The sequence below is a fragment of the Typopeltis vanoorti genome, chromosome 20 (genome assembly GCF_054136105.1).
Source record: "Typopeltis vanoorti isolate ZY-2024b chromosome 20, IOZ_Tvanoo_1.0, whole genome shotgun sequence".
Taxonomy (NCBI): domain Eukaryota; kingdom Metazoa; phylum Arthropoda; class Arachnida; order Uropygi; family Thelyphonidae; genus Typopeltis; species Typopeltis vanoorti.
In genome coordinates this window covers 82,888,405-82,911,228 of record NC_143568.1, presented here as the reverse complement: position 1 = coordinate 82,911,228, position 22,824 = coordinate 82,888,405, and the positions used below count along the sequence as shown (strand labels likewise).

Sequence of the window (22,824 nt, the reverse complement as noted above, 5' to 3'; positions counted from 1 at the left end):
GATATCTTTTCCCAACACATCAAGCAAGCAGCATTGTCTTTTATGCAAGTAAAAAAAAAGTCGTATGTCCATCTTTCGTTAAAATAACGATTTTCGCCCTCAACTTTGTTTTCTACATTTCGAACTCATTGATTAAATACAGGATTCTGTTTTTGCAAAAAAAAAAAAAAATGTAAAGACGCAATTTTTTAAAAGATAAAAATTATATCACCGTTATAAATTTATTCTTAGGTTTTGAAAGAACTTGTATCAAGAAGTTTATTCAAGAATAAGACAACTATTTTCATACATCGTTAAAGTACGACTGTAGTGCCGACTGAAAATGTAAAGGCGAATGGCACAATCGTCGAAAATTATCGTCGCAAGCAAATATTATTCACGTGACCTCTTAATTCGTGCTTCATATTGATAATACATTGTGCCTTTTGCTAAAATTTTTACACTTCAGCTAAATGGAGTGCAACGTTACGGCGGGCCGCAGGTTGCTCATTACTGGTTTAAATGTTTCCCATGCACTGTCGATATTCTTCCCACCCAGCAACCGACCCCATTCCACTTAACTCAGTATACTCCTCAATTGGTAATAATTACCTGCTTTGTGGTTCAACATGTAATCTTTTCTGAATGGAATATTCATAAGCTTAGTCACTTCCCAAGTGAGTACCACAGGATCACTGTCACCTATCAGAGGCAGAATAGTTACGTCTTTAATTGAAACGATCTCTGACACTATAATCAAATCTAACACGCTTTGACCTGAGTTCCTTCTCGAGGTCAACGAGTGTTATATTTGATTGTAGTGTGCAATTAGTTTTAAACTGTGCGCCGTTCAAGTAGCCCTTATTTTACTTAATAATGGCCCCAAAGTGGAAGAGTAGTGATGTTGGCAATTCGGATATGCCCAAAGTGAAAAAGGTGAAAGTTTTCGACTTCATAATATAAAAAAAAAAACATTTGGAACAAAAGTACTTGATATGGCATCCATGCCTTCCATTGAACATACGACAACAACAGCTGTGCCCCTGACAACTGAACCCAAGGGTCTTTGATCTTTTGTCAATTTGTATGGATCACCAGGATCTCTTAGAAATTTTGTTGTGTTATCAAGCACATGATTTTGCAATGTATCAAACCCTTTAAAAATTCCAGTTGCTCTTTTCCACCTTGAAATTTTACTCTCATAGGCTTATCTAAATATACAGCCAAATCGACAATGCACTCCCTTCCTTTTCTTTATCACCAGCCTCTCGTTCCATAGATTGTTGAGAATTCATTCCCAAAATTATAATATTCCAGATATGTAACAATAATATACAGAAACCTAAATAATAATAATAATAATAAATACATAATTTGGCATATAGATAACACTGTCGATAATAATAATACATAACTAAATAAATAAAAATACATAATTTGGGATATAAATAACACTACTGATTATAACAAATTTAGTATAATAAGAACACAATATATAAAAGATTAAATACATTAGTGATACTATCATTATTATTATGTTTAGATAAGCTGATAGCATTGAATCCCACCCCACTTTTGAGGCAATTGTGTGCAATTCATCCGTTTGTATTTTGGGGTCTTCAGTAGCCTTCTCCTCTTAGTAGCCTAACTCGCCTTCAAATGAAACGCCTGGATAAAGGTTGATCACGTCCTAAACGAGAGCAACCAAAAGGAGGAAAAAACTTTTGACTTTTTTTTTACGGGTTGAAAAAACTTTCAATCCATAAAACACCACCGTTTTAGGTTTAAACTATACCTTGCCAAAGTTCATGGTACGTTCATAAAAATGTTGTTCAAGAAATAAATTCATTTTAATGCCTTTTTTTCTTTTTTAATACAGCTCAGTGTAAAATTGTATTTTTAGTGGTTAAATTGACTAGTTCAGAACCTGAATAAGTGCTGAATTTAAGTAAAGAAAATCTATCCTCTTGAATCTTTAATACTTCAATTCCTTGCACATAGTACGGTGAGATATGGGTTAGAACATCCTGCATAAAATGCTTGTCAAGTGCTGCACACAGGAAATTCTGTTAGTCCATACAAGCTCATTCAGAAGCTGGTGATCTCATTCCCAAAGATAGTCTTAGGACCACAGTTACACCTTAGAAGCAACGTGGGTTATTTTTTCACTGATTAAACATCAGAATATCTCACCCTTTTAGAAACCAGTGAGCTTTTGCTGTTTTCAAAATCAAAATTCAAAATCATAGCTCCAGCCATACTGGCACTCACAATAAGCCCTTTATCAAACCTTAGACGATCCTCTGTTTTTCCCATTGTGGTCAACATTATTGACAGTTACTGTCCAGTAGCATTCTTAAATAGTTGCTTAGAACACATGGTGATGCACATGACCAAGTATTTTCATATATGCTGCATAGTGCAGTTTACATACATCTCTGCATAAAGCTTTCTAATTCGGTATCCGGTATATGTACTGTATATTGTATATAAAGCCTTCTAAGTCTTTAAGTGTGATCCCAGACAATAAAAACATAACGATAATAACATAAAACATGAATTAAAAAGAAGGGCTATGATGGCAAAGGATTCGATGCGTAGACTGTGCAGAAGGAATGGACGCGAGTTTTTGAATGTGCAGAGTAAGTTTGAGGAAAGATTGGATTTGTATAAGAGGGATGGCCTACACCTCAATGCGTTTGCTATCAGGAGTCTAGAAAAACTAATAACTGGTATGAGACCTAACACAGAGTCAGGGAAACTAAATTATAAATTATAAAGGAAGGAATGGTGTGAATGTGAGCGTAAGAGCGACAATGTTATATAACTGTGTTAATGATGGGAATGGGCTTTGTCATGGAAATGTTGATGAGGCGAGGATGATTCAGGTTTATGTTCGTCCAGTTTGGACCCATCATATGTGTGCAAAGATGTCTACATGTGTAAGACATCAGAGAAGAATAGAGATCTACAAGTTGTCCAACTGTGTCAGGCAAACTGCAAACAAGAGTAAACAAAAGAACATTCAGGTAGATTATTATGTCTATACATGAATGCTAGGAGTATCAGAAACAAAGGGGTAGAGTTTTTAGCCTTAGTCAATATGTTGCGACCTCAGATTGTAGGTATTAGTGAGACCTGGCTATGAGAATCAGACCTACTAACTGGTATCAAGTGTCATGGGTACAGTATTTTTAGGAAGGATAGGGAGGAGGACAGGACAGGATATGCTGCTAATGATATCGGATGACTTAAATCCAGTTAGAGTTGAGACCTACGATTGTAGTAATACTAATGATATTTCATGTAGCAGTGAGGTGGAATCTAACAAAACAAATTACATAGTGGGGTGTTGTTACAGACCTGGTGGATCGGTTGCTAGTGATGAAGAAATGCATCACCAAATAGAAAAGATGAGCGTGAAAAGAGTACTCATAATGGGAGACTTTAATTATCCAAATACTGATTGGGTAGCAGTAGAATCCATGAGAATGAAAATGCATTTATTGAGCTGTTGCAGGAAAACTTCCTCAAGCAGCATGTGTCAGAAGGAACTCGAGGGTCAAAGAATGTTAGATTTGATTATAGTGTCAGAGGGCATATTAGTTAAAGATGTAACTATTCTGCCTCCAGTTGGTGACAGTGATCATGTGGTACTCACTCGGGAAGTGACTAAGTTTATGAATGTTCCATTCAGAATAGGTTACATGCTGAACTACAAAGCAGGAAATTATGACCAACTGAGGAGTATACTGAGTTCAGCGGAATGGGATCGGTTGCTGAATGGAAAGAATATCGACAGTGCATGGGAAGCATTTAAGCAATACTTAAATGATGCGATATCAGAATGTGTCCCAAGAGTTTGAAGAATAAATAGCATAGGAGTCAAATGGATGTGTAATCTTATTAAGCAAGAGATTTGTAAGAAAAGGATGATGTGGAAGGAATACCATTTGCATATGGATGATGTCCGTTATGAACGTTATAAGCAGCAGGTTAGAATAGTCACAACTGTTGTACAGAAAGCAAAGTCTGAGTATGAAAAGAAACTGGCTCTGCATGCTAAAGACAGCCCACAAGAATTCTATCAATATGCTACAAGTAAAAGAAAGAATGAATATGAAAGAATAACTCTTCTAAATCCAGATGGCGTGAGGGTTACAGATGCCGAAGAGGTTGTTCAGTTAATGAGTGCCCATTTCGTTAAAAGCTATCAACCTTGTGAACACAACATTGAGCTCACTGTTACCTCTTCACTAGATGGAGAAATGCAGGTGTGTGAGGCCAAGGTATTAGAGCTGGTGCACAAATTGAATAAGAATTTAGCAATAGGGACTGATGGAATATCAGCACATGTGCTAAAAGAGTGTTCAGCTGTACTGGCCATTCCTTTGACCAGGATGTTTAATATGAGTCTCAGAACAGGGAAGATTCTGCAGGAATGGAAGGAATGTATGGTAATTCCATTGCATAAGGAGACCGATGTATCCAACAATCGACCAATTAGTATCTCATGAGCGGTGATGAAGATTTTGGAAAAATTGGTTAGGGCCCACATTCAGAAATGGGTTCACAGTGTATCTCTACTTTGCAATGAACAATATAGATTTACTAAGGGAAGGTCATGTTTTAGCAACTTGCTCACATTCTATAACAATGTTACCACTGAACTAGACAAGGGGAATGGATACACCATGATACTTTTGGATTTTGCTAAGGCTTTTGACAGAATACAGCACTGGAAGACTGTTGCATAAATTGGAGAAAATGGATTTGGGTTATACAATATTAGCATGGATAAAAGGATGGCTGACTGACAGATATCAAAAAGTGATATATGGGGGATCTGAGTCTGCAACGTTTAACAAGTGGTGTACAACAAAGATCAGTACTTGGTCCAATGTTATTCGATCTGTACATTAATAATATTGGGAAGGATTTGACAAGCGACATACAGTTATTTGCTGATGATGCAAAGATAGGTAGGATAATCAAGAATGCTGCTACTTGCAGAATGATTTGAATAGGCTGGAATTGTGGGCATGGGAAAATGGGTGTCAGTTCAATGTCAGTAAATGTAAAGTCATTTACTTCGGCATGATTAGATATCCAATGTTGTATTATATTGGTGGGATTAGGCTAGCAATCATGGAGTGTTAATAGATAGGAAGTTGAAGTTCAGGGACTATGTGGCAAAGATTGCAAATACAACTCAAAAGATAATTGTAATGCTGAAACGAACGTTCGCATGTAAATATAAGGATGCTATTTTGCATCTTTACAAGGCCTTGATAAAACCTCATTTGGACTATTGTGTGCAGGTCTGGTCTCCCTGGTTTCCATTGTGATTCTGATATATTGGAGACAGAGAGAGTACAAAGGAGAGTGTTAAAAATGATATTAGGATTGCAGAATACTGATTATGAAGACAGATTGAGAATTTGTAGACTGTAGACACTAGCAAACAGGAGAAAGAGGGGTGATATGATTGAGATTTACAAACTTCTGAAAGGGTCATACAGGATTTCAATTGATGGAATTTTTCGATTTATGGAAGGTGGGGAAAGGACGAGAGGGCATCCTTGGAAGCTGAGAATGAAGACCGCCAAGGGTGTGAAGGCTAGATTTTTCTCTCAGAGAGTGGTGTGATTGGAATGGATTGCCTTTGGATGTTATGAGTGCAAGCAGTGTGAATTCAAGAATAAGTATGATAGCTGGTGTGTTTAGTATATGGCCTCCCTCGATGAGTCTCTGACTCCCTGGAAGTCTCTCTTAATGATAATAATATGCACGGTTTTAAGATTGCTTTGTGCCACAGCTTCATTCTTGAATTTCTCCATAAAAAAAGAAAGAGGTAATTTTACTCCTGTTGAATCATTTCTACTAGCTTACTAAATAAATTATTTTCGATAAAACCAATTTGTGCAACTACAGAAATGAATTACAAATATGATAAATAATTTGAGATTTTAAGAGAGAGACAGTAATATTCTTTTTTTTTTTTTTAAATAAAAAAATAAAAAAAGATGTTATAACGTCTTTCAAGTAAGTCGACATTCTACAAAACTTCCTACATTTTGTTTGAGAAATACCTTGGGATACGTAAGATTCCTTGTTCTTTCGATAAGGTCTGTCAGATTGGAAGAAGTTTCAACAGGTCTGCATGCAATGCAAATTACTCCTACTTATAAAAACACAGTTTGCAACAATATCACTCTGCTCCCACTTTTTGGTTTGCTCAATGGGTTAGCCACATCTTATCATTAGGATGTCTTCATTCATTGGATTAGATGATTCTTTGAGATGGTGGACAGTTAGATGACTTGAAACCAGGCAGTCATAGGTGAAGGTAACACATTGGTTTAATGTGTGATAATATTGTTTCAGCACTATAAACAAAGTTTCAGGAGACACTAATTACTACAAGAGATGGCCAATGTCAGAATAGGGTTATGTCAACCAGAACAGACTGTTATTTGCATTAAGAGTAAGATGGAATCTTAAGATGTCCTGTCATCAGCTGTCCTTGAGGTTGCTGTAGCCACGAGTGAAAGCATTTCCAACCAGGAAATGTGTTTAAAAGGCTCAGTTCATGGGCTCTGTGCAAGGTTTTAGCCTGCAAACATATTTAGACTTGGTTTGATCAGTAGAGAGAATGAGGAAGATGTTGCCATCTCTCCAACATCAGAGAAAGGAACCCTTATAGAGGGGGGGGGAATTATTCTCAAGTAGGGCATCCCTCTTTATGTTTTTGACAGGGATACCACAACTGCACAGAGGTAATGAGAACAGACTTTGAACCCATAGGGTTATATCAACCAGAACAGACTGTCATTAAGAGTAAGATGGAATCTGTTTTTTGTGTTTTTGACAGGCATACCACAACTGCACAGAGGTAATGAGAACAGACCTTGAATCCTATTTGTGACTTTGTAGGGGTGCAGTTGGTCCAGATTTATGCATGAAGGTATTCTTGCCCATAGAGCTCAAGTGATGGAAGAATATCTTGAAACTGAAGACATCCAATGACTGCCATGGCCAGCAGAATCACTTAAATCTGACCAAACATGTGGGACATCCTTGGGTATTGCACTACATGCTGACAGCCACTGCCCTGGTCATCACATAGTTAGCTTAAGTCTACTCTCATGGAAAAGAATGAGACATTCTGCCACAGAATCATATCCTTATACTGAATGTGGTCAACCACTGTCAGGACTGTATAGCATTTAGAGGGGGATGCACCACACTAATGCAACGTGATCAGTATTTTCAAGCATGTCAACTTCTCAATGTGATGTTTTATGTTAATTCTTATACCCCCCCCCCATGTAATGTTGCTCATACCTGTCTGACTGACTGTTATTGCTGTATCTTCATTTTGTTATTCTATCATATACCACCATACCAAATTTCATCCTTGTTCATCGAAAACCACAAGTTATACTATATTTTGTAAGGTTTTGTTAATTTTTTCAAACAGTATCTTCAAAATGCACACACAAAGGTATTTGAATAGATGCATTTGTATATTCAAATGTAATTTATTTGAAATATATTGCATTTAAATTAAGAAATCTGTTGAAAATGCATCTCTAGGTGTCATGGTGGGAATCAAACCTCTCTCCAAATGACAGGTTGTGTTAATCTAAATAAAATATGTGAAACATTTATGTATTTCAACAATAAAACTGAATATCATGCAGAAGTGGTATTTGTATCCATACAATCATCTTCCTTCAACCCCAACCCTGAAACGCCCACACCTACCTTGTGAAAGTTGTGTGTGTGGGGGGGGTGATATAGTTGGTTCATTAGTATTGCATTTAAACATAAGTTCATCAACAGGATATTAATAAATAGAATCAAAGTATATTTGGCAGATAAATAAATAAATAATAAATAGTGATAATCTGTCATGTACACAGTGTGTCCGTGTTGCTCTGATTCTAGTCACCGACTAGGGAAACTTTTTTTTAACTTTTTCCTTGACCCGTTCCCAAGTAAGTCAATCTCTGGCACAGAAAAGTAGGGTTTTCCCTCCTGTAAACTCAGGAAGAAAAGTGGCTGCCCTTTTTTTAATAGCTTACTTTTATGTATACTACCTTCATTACAATAATTAATTTAAGAATCAGATACTGTGAAATGATTTAATAGCAGAGTGGAAGATAGACGCTTCTTTCTTAAATTAATGTTGTAATAAGAGATAGCAGAAAATCAAACTTTAAAAAAGAGCATCCCATTACTCAGTAGGTTTTGCCTCTCTTTTATAATAAATCAGAGCAACACACACATACACAGTGTACATAACAGATTATCACTATATATTATTTATTTATCTGCCAAATATACTTTGATTCTATTTATTAATATCCTGTTGATGAATTTATGTTTAAATGCAATACTAATGAACCAACTATATCCCCCCCACCAACTTCCCCAACATTCACAAGGTAGGTGTGGGGGTTGAAGGAAGAAGATTTGACTGTTCATGAAAACAGTTAATACTAAGTAATGTGATTAGTACAGTCATATAGACAGAACCATATATATGGGGCTTGAATATGGTGTAATACCATTGCTATTATTATTCATTTTATATAAATGAAAATTCTTCACTGCATCAAAATTGTATGCTAGAGTATACATAAACTGGATTTCTTTCTTTCTTAACCATAAGAAATAAAATTATGCCATTCCTTTATAATATCAGTGTCTTAAGGAGATGAATTACAAGAATTTAATATTTATTTTGTGAATTTGGAATTGCTCAGTCTCTTCTGTTCAACTCAAAGCCATAGTGAACCTAAGTTTTCTCATTAAGTCCAAAATATGTAGGTAGCTCTGAGGGGATAACATCCCAAATGTAAGAATAGGTCAAAAGCATTTTCAATTTGTATCATTATACATAGGAATGAAATAACACCTGGACTTAGGAGGTAGGCATGTGGGAAGAAACTAGTTTCTTGAATGTTGAAGAGGTGATACATGTGATATACTTTAGAGATTCAAGGATAGCAAGTGAAAGATAAAATTTGTCAAGAAGAGAAATTTCACCATGTCTAGAGACTTGGATATAATAAAAGAAACAAGTAGTAGAGGAGGGTTTATTTATTCATAATGAAAAATGGTTTAATAACAATTAGGACAGTTATCAGATTCTTTATTCAAGAATGAGTCGGACTAGAGATTAGTGTATAAGGTTGCAGAGATGGTTGTCCTAGATGTGCTTATTTGTTTAGTTCATGTGTTTTATTATTTATTTAATAAAATAACTCTTCTAACATCTTTTTATTCTCTAAAAGCAGCATAGATTTTAGCCATAACCTTTTTTTAGAAACAAAATGGCAGCCATTGTCCACTTCACCAATGCAAAATTTGAGTGAATTCTCTTCATATGCTAGATAAAAGTCAATATTTCCTAATCCTAATAAGTATTTTTATTTTATGAACTGTGTGTGCTCTATGATCAATTCTGATTATTTGCAAGATAAAAACCAGTTTCTTTCAGGACAAAAATTACTTGTCTGCAAAGATCAACTAACTGGAAATGGCTGAAAGAAATCATATAACAAGTTGAAGTTTAATGGTCTTTCTTCTGAGGCTAACAGTCATATTTAGTATCCATATATTAGTTGCAAAATTTCATTAAAGAAATCTGTACAATATCAGGACTAATTTTTAAGAAGAGAGAAAATTGATAACCCAGTTACAAAATAAAATATAACAGAAGTTTATATAAAGACCATTGTGCCAAACTCAAGCAGTTTGCAGATTAGAGCTCATAATATAGTTCTCAAAATGTTTCATATCATTTATAATGGTGTCCAGGAGCTCGGTCGATAATAACAACCATTGCTCCTGCAAAACTCTCCTAAGATGCTTGAGTTTTTTTTTTTTTTTGGGGGGGGGGGGGAAGGAGGGAAGGCTGAGGAAGAGGGGTTTAGAACAGCAGCACATGTACCCAGAGTGTCCGAGACATGCTGAACAGGATTAAGGTCAAAAGACCTGGCTGGCCAGTTGATACATACAATAGTCTCTTGTTGAAAATATTGGTGCACAAGCATTATTCATCTAACGGATAAATGTCTATCCTGTTACATTCATATGTGGGTGAACTTGTCTCTAAAAGTTGCAGCATTCATGGTTCCACTAAGAAGTACATACAGGTCAATACATCCACTCAAAGAGATGCATCCCCAAAATCCATTTTCTCCACCATAAGTGTCCCTTTCTTGGATACTAGGATTCATGAACTGGTCTGTATGCTAGATGACCAATAGTCTGCAATACCAGGCATTCTCCATTCTAGAGAAAATCAGGGACACATTATCATTCCTCTCATATCCATGAAAAGGACACTTATGGTGGGGAAAATGTGACAGTTTGGGGATGCATTGACCTGTATGTACTTCCTAGTGGAACCATGAATGCTGCAACTTTTAGAGACAAGTTCACCCACATACGGATGAAGAAGATAGCAATGTTCTTATAGTCAATGTGAGATCAAATTGTGGGTGATTTGGGAGAGCACTCCAGTTTTGGCAAGCAGATAATTGGAGATACCAGTCATCCACTGCAGTTGAAGCCTGTTGCTTTCCTTCACATTACTTTTGCGATGCTGTTTGTGACTGTAGAAATTGGTCCCATAGTCCACGAACCACTAAACAACTCTTTTTAATCCTTCCCTCTTTTACCATTACAGTATCAAGGTTTTTCCATTCATATAACTGTAACCATATCTTGAGGATAAGGTGGTTAGCCCTATGGTTGCCAGCATATCCTATGTCTGTAGATGTGTGTGTGTGTTTACAGGGCTGGTTTGCCTGTTCTGGGGGACGAAAAACCTGAGTTTCTGGGAGAAAAGCCCCTCCTGTAAGAGACTGGCTAAGTCACCTTTCATTGAAAGAGACCACTAAACAACTCACGTGCAATTCTGGCTACTTCTTCCTGACTTTGGCTGGCCTCTAGTCTTACCATGGCTCACCACCTGAATTCACCAGTTAAATGATGTCTTGCAGCCATATCCAAGAATTTTGCAATCATGAAATGTCGTGTTCTTACTCCAGAAACGAAACTGAAAACCACTTCAAAATGCTCACATTTTGGCCATGGTTCATTTGCCTACACCACTGACAGCACCACTCATTTGTATACAATAACCAGACTCAGCATCACTTTTCATATAATGCACCTGAGTTTAGAATTTTCTCTTTGTTCCTTAATTTATAGAAAACAATGTAGTTAAGATAAAAAGTTCAGACTATTTACATATTTGTATTCTGATATGTCCATGCAGTTATTATTAAAGAAGAAATGCAAATTTCAGAGGAATTCACAAACAACCAATCTGAGAAACAAAACAACATAAATGAAAACAAACGACTTATGAAGCATGTAAAATAGTATATCCAATGCATCAATAATGCCACAATGCAGTTTCAGTTTATCCATGTCATATACTGCTATTTTCTACTCCCTCCCCACTCCACCCAAATATGTATGTTAAAATTTATAAGATGCCACTTAATCTATTAAGCTTAACTTTCTTATATATATATATATTATGATATATGAGAAAAGGGTAAGTGATGGAATATTTTCGTAAACAGCACAGAAAATTCATCACAATCTTATAACACCATTCAAGGGGAACAGAAAATCATTGTGTAATGTAATTCTTTGCAATCGATCAATATCAACAACTTCTGACTTTATTAAAATTGTGGCAAACCAGTCTAAAAATAAATAAAAAAAAAAAGATTAATAACATTTAACTTTCTCTTTCTGACATCTGAAATATGGCAATTAATTCCAGGGCTGCTTCACCAATTCGCCTATCAGGATTGGAAATCAGTTCCTTCAGCTGTGAAAGCGGCAGCTGTAAAACACACCCAAAAAATAAAAAATAAATAAAAAAATAAAAAATAAAATAAAATAAGAACATCATATGCAATTAAATGAAACAAACTTTTAAAAGGTTAAAACATTTTGCTTCAATCTGCAAAAATGCTGAATTGAAAATAAATTTATCAGATGAGTACAGGATAATTATCTGATCCAGAAAGTGGTGGAGAGCATAAGGGCAGTGGATCTAGCATGTTTCATAAGAATTTGTTATATGTTTTGCTATTCCATTATCGGCATATAGAGCAAGGAGTGGTGAAAGATTTTAACTTCAGAGATAATTATGAATATTAGAAGAAATCTAGATAGGTCATATATGAAAGTGTAGTGTTCAAGATTAAAAGTCTAAGAGCCAGCTTCAAGTTATATTCTTATCAGGACTGAAGCCTTATTACTGAAATAAAGAAGCATGATATATTTCATATGAGATCCTGTGATCTATGAATATATACAGCTTTTGCTTTTAATGACAAGGAATATCAGTAAAATAATGCAGTCTTGAAATGATAAATGTTTATAACATTCAGCATCTATTGTTGTAATATGGAACTTAAAAAAAAACTCAACAGCAATATATATTAAATTTTTTTTGGTGCAATCTGAAGTCCCTTTATTAGACAGCATCATTTAAAAATCTTTTGTTTCCTATGGTGTAAACAGGAACCTGCAGCACTGCATGCATCAATAACAAAATGCTGAAATAAAGAAGCATAATATATTTCACTTGAGATCTTCTATAAGTATATCCAGCTTTTACTATTTTAAACATTCATGTAAAATGTAAGGTGGAAATTCTGTAACCTTGTGGTCACAAATGTTACCAAATATATTCATAGATCATAAGATATGAATGATGAACAGGGAAATTAAAATTTCCCCATTCATACATGAATAAATGATGATGATACTTAATACTAAATAATACAATGGTTTACCCTAATATGACATAGTTTGTCATTCCGTTTCTTTGTGCTGACTACAATCATTTATACCTTTCAACTCTTTGCTATAGCCAACTCTCACTATAGCAAACTACTTCATAGAGACCAGAGAAATAGCTTTTTGTAGTTGGAAGTTCTGTTACAGTGAATTTCCTTTTAAACAGCATTTATGCCATGGAGCTTTTTTTTTTTTTTTTGATAAGGATAAGGACAGTTTACTCAAATGAGAATATATTCTTTCATCACTATATCACAAAAAAAAAAAAAAAAACCTAGCATGAAAGAGTTTGTAAAATCATAAGACAAATATATGTACTTTTCAGAACTCATGTCTTTTATTAGCATGATGTTATGAGAGTATATGCTGAATGTTTAACATTTACTACAAGGTTGTAAAGCTACTACTGGATATATTCATAAAAGACTATAGGATTTCAAATGAAATATATTGTTTATATATTGTTTCAGATGAAATATATTGGTGGAGACAGCGAGTTGTAGAGTAGGTGCTCCTCTACTCATCCCTTGATGAGTCTTTGGGCTCTTTGGAGGTGTTGCATAATACTACTACTAATAATAATATACTGGAGAATGATAAAAAAAAGACAGTAAGAATGATTAAAAGAGAGATATGGATAGAAATAATATTTAGATTTTAGATAATATTAATATTTAGAAACTTTTTGATAGGAACTGAAAAGAATGAGGTAATATATTTTACAAAGGTAGAGAAGGAATGGACTGGGAGTCAGGTGGATTCACTGTTTTTTTTGGTTTTTTTTTTTTTTTGGCCACTAATAAAGTTGGTCTGTTATTTTTCCCACTTCCAAGAGATAAACTGAACGGTTTACATAGAATTAAAGAAACTCCAGAAACTTTACTTAAGAATTCTAAATAAGTTCTAAATAAATATTAACGAACATGTGCCACTGTTCGTTAATCTTTTCTTAGGGAATATTTTCCAGAGTTGAGTTTCTCTTTCAAAAGGTACAACTGGTTCTGCTTAAAGCACAAAGTTTCTATGGTCAAATATAATCCTTCTAAAAAGAAAAGAAGTATAGTAATATCTGACATAATGTAGTTTCAACAGTGCAGGTTTCACTGTGGTTTGTAATTAGTGCAAAATGCATTACAGTACATTTATTGTAATTCTGTCAGAAAGACAACTACATTGATTACATTTTACATTAATAGTTACTCATTGCAATGGAGCAACAATGCGTTTTAAAATTATGGCAGAATGTGTTTCTGAGCATTGCAAAACATTCTTGAAAATTCTCATTTTATGTGCAACTTATGACTGAGAAAAGGAAAGGTAAAGAAACACAAACGGTTAACATTTGTGTTTGGAATGCATTAACTGAAAGGCATTATATTAATGCTCTGCTCAATGTGGTTTCAGTTAGTACTTAATATATTTGGCATGCATTAAGTGCACTATTTGAAGTATTGCTATATACTCAAGTATGACAATGAGAATTTGCATCACTGTCCTACAGTGGCACACTCAGGATTTAATCTTGGGTTGGGGGGGGGGGCAAGTTGAGTAGATGATTTACAAATACACACTAAGCATTGCATATGACCTGACTGAGCATCTACAGTGATCGCCAATACATGACAAGTAGTATAGAAATAGAAGACACAACATAAATAAATAAAAAAAATAATTTTAATTAGGAAAAGATTTTTGGAAAATTTTCTAGTGTTTATTCCCTTTTTCTTTGGGGGGCCAGGGCCCCTTGTACCCCCTCCCTCGGTGTGCCACTGCTGCCCCAGGCATATGAACATGATGCCAAGTGTGGTTATGAAAGCACAAAAAAACTCACAGGAATGAATACTGTAGAAATCTTTTAAATATGATCAGAAAATGAAGGAATGAAGTATACGATATCCTTAAAGAATGGTAAGTGAGCTTTGGATCAACTACTGAGCAACTATTCTATAAGAAACTTACAGCCCATTGAGAATATTATATAAAGTATAGTGATAACAAAAACATGTCAAAGAGACTAGTTGATATCTATGTAAGAGATACATTTGCAAGTTTTTGGCTGCACGTCTTTTACTCCACCGTTTAATTATCTATTCTCCAACACAAACTTAACAGCAACATAAACAAGCAAGGTAACACGAGATTGAAAAAAAAATCTATACATATTCAATCCCAAAACATAAAAATCTCACTAAAATACATTAAAAAAAGTTTGCATGTGCACTTTACCAAATTTATGACTTAAACATACTGCAAATGATGTTCAAAAGTACAACTACAGATATTCTGATCCAATCTGGATAGCTCAGGTAGTTGCATGCTTCTATCGAAACTCCTTCATTGGCAGATTCTCATTGTCAAAATATGTTACAAAAAAAGTTTTCACATGCACTTTACTAACATTTATTATTATTATTATTATTATTATTTTACAGCAACCAAATTTTGTGAGATAAATGACCTAATTTAATTATTAGGTCATTAATTGTTGGAAGTAGTTTTTTAAACACAAAGATATCCATAAACTTACTTGGACTTCCCCTGATGGAAAAATCAGAAACGAAATTAATCACATAATAATAAATCAAAAATACAGAAGGTCACTTCTGTCAAGGTAAGAAAAGGAGCAGACATTTGGTCAGAAGTAGTACTAGCCAAACTAAGATTAAAACTAGCAAATGAAAGAAAGAAAGAATAGAAACAGATATGATATAGCAAAACTAAATAACAAAGAATAAAAGAACAGTTCATCACATCAATTAGAAACAGCACAAAACTGGAGCAAATGGATGAAGAAAAAAATGATTGTCAAAAGAGAGTAAATGATAAATGGAAAAAGTTTCAAGATGCTTATAATGACTGTGCTAAAAAACATTTAAAGATGCAATAAGAAACAAAAGTCCAAAAAAGCATGTAGAAATGACAACAAACACATACATTGAATTACTAAAAGTAGATAAAGGCACTGTTGTGAATGAGTTAACTAAATTATACAATCTGATTCTGGAAACTCAGAAAATACCAGATCAGTGGAAAGAAGATAGTGAAAATAATACCAAAAAAAGGAGACCCTAACAAAATGTGAAAACTGGAGTGGAATTAGCCTTCTATCTGTGCCAGGAATGGTATTTAGCAGAGTATTAATGGAAAGAATGAAAAATGAAATCAAAGTTATACTGAGGAAGGAACAAGCAGGCTTCAGAACCAGAGATGGAACAATATGATAGATTTTCTTTTTGAGAAACTTTATGTAACAAACTTTAGAATTTAATGTCCCCTTGTACTTGAATTTTATATTTTCCCAAAGCCTTCAATTGATTAATAGAGAAATCCTTTGGAAAATTCTAAGCATCTATGGCATACTGAATAAGATAATTAATATTATCAAACAAATGCATGGAAACAGTGGATCTTGAGTTTTGGTGCAGAACTCTGAGGCAGGAGCCTTCCCCAATCTTAACTGGAGTTTGACATGGATGCGTATTGTCCAGCCTACTTTTCAACATAGTGATAGACTGGGTTATGACGAAAACAAAAGCTGGCTTAAGATGGAATATGATAACATGTCTTGAAGATCTAGAATTATGCAGATGACATTATTCTGATTTTTTCTCATTTTGCTGATTTGCAACAGAAAACAGACAGATTAAGAGAAAATGCATCTTCAGTAGGGTTAAAAATAAATAAAGATAAAACAAAAATGATAAGGATTAATAATACAGGTAAAGAAACACTAAAGATAGACAACACAGAAGTGAAAGATGAGACAGACTTTCAATATCTTGTAGCAAAAATCAGCCAAAATAGTAGCACAGATGAAGATATTAAACAGAAAATAACCAAAGCATGCAATGCTTTCACAAGTTTTATAGCCAATATGGAAATCTGCAGCATACAAGATTAAAACAAAATTGCGGATCTTTTTAAGTAATGTTAGATCTGTTTGACTCTAGATAGCAAAAACTTGGAGAATATAAGCAAAATGCAATAACAAAAGTTAAACAGTTTCCAAACCAAATATCAAATAAAGAATTATATAAAATAACTAACATAAAAAGTATTCAGGAGAAAATCAAATTGCATAGATGGATGGGACATGTGCTCAGGATGAACCACAATGACATCCCAAGATGGCTCTGACTTGGACTCCTGAAGGAAGGAATAAGAGAAGAAGACCAAAGCTCACATGACAAAGGATGATGGAGAAGGAAAGAAATAAGCTGAATGGATGAGCTGGTTAGGTTAAGATCCTTTCTTTCCACAACTATCTGGACAGAAAGTTGTGGAAAGAAAGGATCTTAGCCTTATGTGCCATCAGACACATAAGGCTAAGATTGTAAGTAAGTAAGGCTGTCATTAAGAATGTTTAAAGACATTAAGCTCTGCTCTTTGTGCCATTTTAGTTCAAAGTGAGCATGCTGGAAGTTTTTTTTTCCCACTTGGTTAGACTATAATAAATTTAGTTTAATCCTTTATCCAAGTGTAAGCAAAAAAAGTTTGCACCTGAAGTATCTTCAGGACTGAGGCAACTCGAGGTAAAGGTGGACCAAGCTCTCATCACTCCTTGTCTCAGTATCTCCCATAATGCAAAGCATATCTCCTTGCGGACATGTAGACTGGTTTTGACCCAGACCGGTTTCGACCTTTCTAACCAAGTGGAAAAAAAAATTCCAACATCTTTCTCTAAATCCAGAGTATTTTAATAATAAGGTGGTACACCTTTTGGCAACTCGTATAAGTAAATATGACTTCTCCATTGCTTCTGCCTTAGTATCACCACTTCTGGGTCTGGCTCCCACTGACGAGACCTCAATAAAGGTTGAAACCAGTCTGGGTAGTGGCCCTTCCCTTAATGCATAGCATTATACATGTCCACAAGGAGATGTGTTTTGCATTATGGAAGATACTGAGACAAGGAGTGATGAGAGCTTGGTCCACCTTTACCACGAGTTGCCTCAGTCCTGAAGATACTTCAGGCACAAACCTTGTTTACACTTGGATAAAGGATTAAACTAAATTTATTAAAGTGAGCATGCTGCTCACCAAAGTTTGCTTTATATAAATACCTTTATGACCTTCATATTATAAAATTGATTTACAAATCAAAAGAAAAATGTACTCTATATCACTTGCATTTCTATTTGTAATCTTGTGTCCCATGGTGGAGTGAGGTCGACTGTGGGCTCCAGCCATCTAAATGAAAAGAGTAGTCAACTGAATGTACACAGATTAGCCGTTGTTGATATATAACAACATCTAGATAAGGGAATAAGGCAGTGGGACCAGATACAAAAGTAAACCTTTGATATAGTTATTTAAAGACAGCTTCAGAGATAAAGGATATGAGGGTAGGAAGAATTGGAAATTCTTCTTGCACAAGAGTGGGAGAAAGATGTTTTGCCTACTGGTGGTCGTAATGTACTATAGGTCTTCAACATCTTTCTCCCACTCTTGTACAAGAATTTCTCTTTCTTCCTACCCTCATACCTTTCATTCCTGAGGCTGATTAAATAACTATATCAAGGGTTTACTTTTGTATCTGATCCTATGCAACTAATCCAATCTCAAGTAATCAACATTAGGAAGAATGTAATAAAGGGAAAAACGAAGACAGACAATAGTTTGTTTATAGCCACAGCAACTCACACTATGAGGTTAGCATATTATGTTTGTTAACTGCATGATAGCTGGTCTGCCATATGAAAAACATGAGTTTCTGAAAGAGAGAAAGAACACTTTCACTACCATACTCACTCAATTTCAGGAGAAACTGGATATCATGTCACAGATTTGACTTTCCAAATCTCTGAACATTTTATGAAGAAGTGAATGAATATCAAAAATAGTTTAAACATATCCAATTAGCAAAATATATATTTAATAGTCCGTACATGTTAAATTTTGGTGTTTCTGGGACCTCTTCAGGGAAAGAGACCAAAAGGAACAATAATATTGTTCCTTTCGGTTTCGACCAAATCTGTGCACAGTAATCCATATGTGGCCTGATCAAAACCTTGTACAATGAAACTGTAATCTCCTTACTTGATACATGTCAACATCTTATGCATCATTGCCATAATCAGTTGTGCTGTCCTCACAATTTTAGGCGTTTCTTAAATTTTAAATCCTTATACGCCATCACATCCCCAGATCCCTTAAGTTTCGCTTCCTCAAAGATAATGTTGTTCAGACTTTCAGTACATGTATACCCCCTTTTAAAAGTTTAGTAATATCAATGCCCCCTCCCAGGCAAAATACAGTTCGGGGAAAGTCATAATAATATTACACTCAAACATGAATAATTATAAAAGATAATTAGTTTTTTAAAATTTTAACATTTTGTTAAAATGTTAAATTGCAAGCATATGAAACGTTTTTTTAAATTATTAAATACATTTTTAGTTTTAAGAAACAGTATACATAGAGTAGAAACCAAAACTATGACATTTAAATTTTCGATAATAAAGGGTTTAAAAGGGATGAATGAAATTTAGTGGTGGAGAGTTCCAAACGTATGGTTTGAACTATTTGAATTTAAACTTTTAACACACCCTTTGGATCGAAAGGAGTTAAAGAGAGGTGGTTTGGAAAGTTGAGATGAATATTGCTGGGGAAGGAGGTGAAATTTGAGTTTCTACTTAGAAAAGTAGGTGAGGTTTGGTAGACTGGAGATGGTATTAACCCCACAAATGTTAGTGGAGTGAATATGAAAGGTTCTGTTGGGAATATATTTCACTGCAAGGGTCTTGTACATTTTCTATGCAGTGCCTGCATACTGGTCCCTATGGTGGCTACTAGTGGTGTCACTTGATTTCTGCACTAATTTTCCTTATTTGTAGTTGATGACCCACAACCGTTGTCCCCTGTAGGTCGAAAACAATGGCACGTGACTATATTTCTAGAATCAAACTTGCATTCTCCTGCTAATTTGCTGATGTCATCTTTTAGTGATTCACTATTTTCTGTTGGAAAGTTCAGAATAATGGCATTGAATATCTTGTTTTCAGCCTCAACTGAGTCATGTACCATTGAAGAGATTAGGTCGCTGGTTTCATTGGCGATGTTAGGCAGGGTTGCACTTGTGGTGTGGTGCGATCATCGAGTAGCTCAAGATTAGCTTCTAGCATACGGTTTTTTAAGGAGAAAGTTTTGTTCATAGTATTAAGGTGTTGTTTGAGGTTTTTGACTCATTTATAAGTTCAGAAGCTGCTTCACAAAAGGGAGACACAGCGAACAGAAGAAGAGCTGGTTGAGGTCGATAAATAGTTTGTGCACAGATTCCTCTATTTTTGTGCAGGAAGCATATAGCCAGTGGCAACAGAAATCACATAATATACTATTTTTCTTATCAGTAACATCAATTTTATAGCTATGGCACATTATATTATCATTATGTTTGTCGGCGATCGATGGTGCTGAGCTGCCGAGATACCAGGTGCTCTTCCATCATTGGCCTTTGTTGCCACCATCTTTGCTTCACATGGTAGGCATAGTGGTTGCTTGCATGTCACTGATTTTTAATTGAAAAGGTAACTAACTTGATGCAAGGAAAGTGGTATTAAACCTGATATCAAAATTGGAGATGTTAATGTTAGCTCTTTGCTTTATGCAGATGATGTTACACTTCTAAATAAATCTGCTACCAGTCTGCAAGATTCTCTGACTAAATTGAATAACTGTTGTAATAGATATGGTATGAAGGTCAGCAATAAAAAGACAAAGACAATGAAAATAGGCAGAAACACTGAAAATATCAATTGCATTGTGAATGGAGAACCTATAGAACAAGTAAAACATTTCAGCTACTTAGGCATGATTTTTAGTGAAGATGGTAAATTAAATATGGAAATAGACAACAGAATCAACAAAGCTGGTATGGTAGAAAGTCAACTGAATAAATTTATATGGAATAAGAGGGAAATTAGTCAAAACACTAAATTAGCTGTATGCAAGACAGTGTTCAAACTAATTTTAACTTATGGATCTGAGAGCTGGGTTAGAAGTAAAACACTTGATCAAATACTGGAGACTGCATATATGAGAGTCCCGAGAAAGATTAGGGTCACGAACAGATGCCATCAATGGCAATATCATATTAAAAAATGATGATATTAGGAAATAACTTGTCATTGTTAGCATCCAGGAATGTGTTAGAAGAGATAATCTCAGGTGGTATGGTCACTTAAACAGAATGGGAGAGGAAAGATTGGCAAAACAAGTGTTCTCTGCCAGGTTGGCAGGAAAAAAGTACCTTAGAAGATAGAAATATAAGATCTAACAATGTTGGAGTCTTGACAGGTAACAGATTAATTTGTAGGAAAATTGTAGATAGGAAGTTAGTAACAATGTAAATTTTTCATGTAGTACGATCATATCCTGATAGTACTACATGAAAGCACTATCAGGATATGATAGTACTTTCATGTCAGGAATTTGATGTGATGACTAACTTGATGCACTATAAGTACTTATGGGTTGTGCAGAAGTAATCGACTCCTTAGTATTTGCTGTTGTGATTTCCGTTTATTTGTTAATTTGGGTGAAAAACACTTATAATAATGATAAAATGTGGAAGCACAAGTTTAGAGTAACTTATTCACAGGCACCACCTGTGGAACCTGCTAAAGCATTACAATGGAATGACCTGTCATTTCTCCTTTCCATGGTGATTACTGTGTCCAATTTCATGATTCAAACATCTGCCCTGATTGAATAATAGAAATAATTGTAATTTGAATGGAAATTTTAGTTTCTCATTCCACTTCCCATACACTGTACTAATATATTTTAAGTAATTATTGTTAATGTTGCCTGGGAAAGTCCATGGAATCCAAAAATTCATCATGAAACACCCAAACTATCAACAGAATATCTATCAATCCTCTTCTTGAAACCATTAACAGACAATACTTATAACTGACTCTGACAACCCATTCCATTCATTTACCACTCTCCAAGCAAAAAATCAGTCCTCATCTCCTTGCTAACACTTTTACCCAATTTCCAGGGATAGCCTCTTCTTCTGCTCCCTCTAACCAAATGTTGAAACATTAATTCTACATCAATCCTATAAAATCCTTTAAGTAATTTAAATGTTTCTATCATATTCTGTCCTCTTTTTTGCTTATCAATCAACTTTTGTAATCTTCAAATCTATTGACATAGAGAGCATTCCACAGACCATTCATCATCTTGGTCACCAGCCACTAGATCCTCTCCACTTCTTCATCCTGATGAAAGCCAAATGACCATACCTGAGTACAGTAATCCAGATGCAGTCATATTAAGACTTTATAAAAAGAATGATAACTCCCTTATTTCTGCTTGTTAGTGTATTCTTGAATAACCACATAATCTTGTGAGCTATCCTGGCTACTTTAGGAACATGCCCTCTAAACTTCAACTCTATATCTACTACTACTACCCTCAAATCCTTCCTTTCATCAATTTCCTGGAGTACATTTCCCTCAATGTGGTACACAGCTTGTAATTTTTGCATCCCAAAATGCATAACTTTACACTTTTCCACATTAAATTGACATCCATTATGATTTGTCCATACTGTCAGCCTATTTAAATTATCCTGCAAGCTTTCTACATCACCTTGATTAACTATTACCTTACCTAACTTTGCATCATCAGCAAAAAACTGAATATTTCCCTTCAAATTATTTTCTATATCATTCATGTACAAATTAAGCAGCAGTCATCCAAGCACAGGGCCCTGCAATACATCACTAGTCACCTGCCTTCTCCTGGATGCTGCTCCTCCATGTATTACTTTTTGGTATGTGTCCATCAGCTACCCTTTTTATCCACATCACCAGTTTCATATCCATCCCCATTTGTTCCAGTTTGGATAATAGAGTTCCATGTGATATGCTGTCAAATGTCTTTGCAAAATAATTATATAGACATTCCTTTTATCCAACTCGACTGTCACCCTATTATAAAAAGTTAATAGATTACTAAAGCATGAACTACCCTTACAAAGTTTTGCTG

General features: G+C 34.9%; 1 protein-coding gene across 3 annotated transcripts in view; it reads right to left on the bottom strand.

The window, feature by feature from the left end:
- Positions 1-11,650: 11,650 nt before the first annotated feature.
- The window catches only part of LOC150095606 (heat shock factor 2-binding protein-like), a 142,567-nt gene continuing 131,393 nt past the window's right edge, over positions 11,651-22,824 (bottom strand). For all 3 annotated transcript variants that reach the window (XM_090410383.1, XM_090410382.1, XM_090410384.1), the window contains one exon: positions 11,651-11,860. In XM_090410383.1, coding sequence (XP_090266509.1) covers positions 11,753-11,860 — 108 coding nt within the window. In that variant the 3' untranslated portion in view covers positions 11,651-11,752. The remainder of the gene's footprint in view (positions 11,861-22,824) is intronic.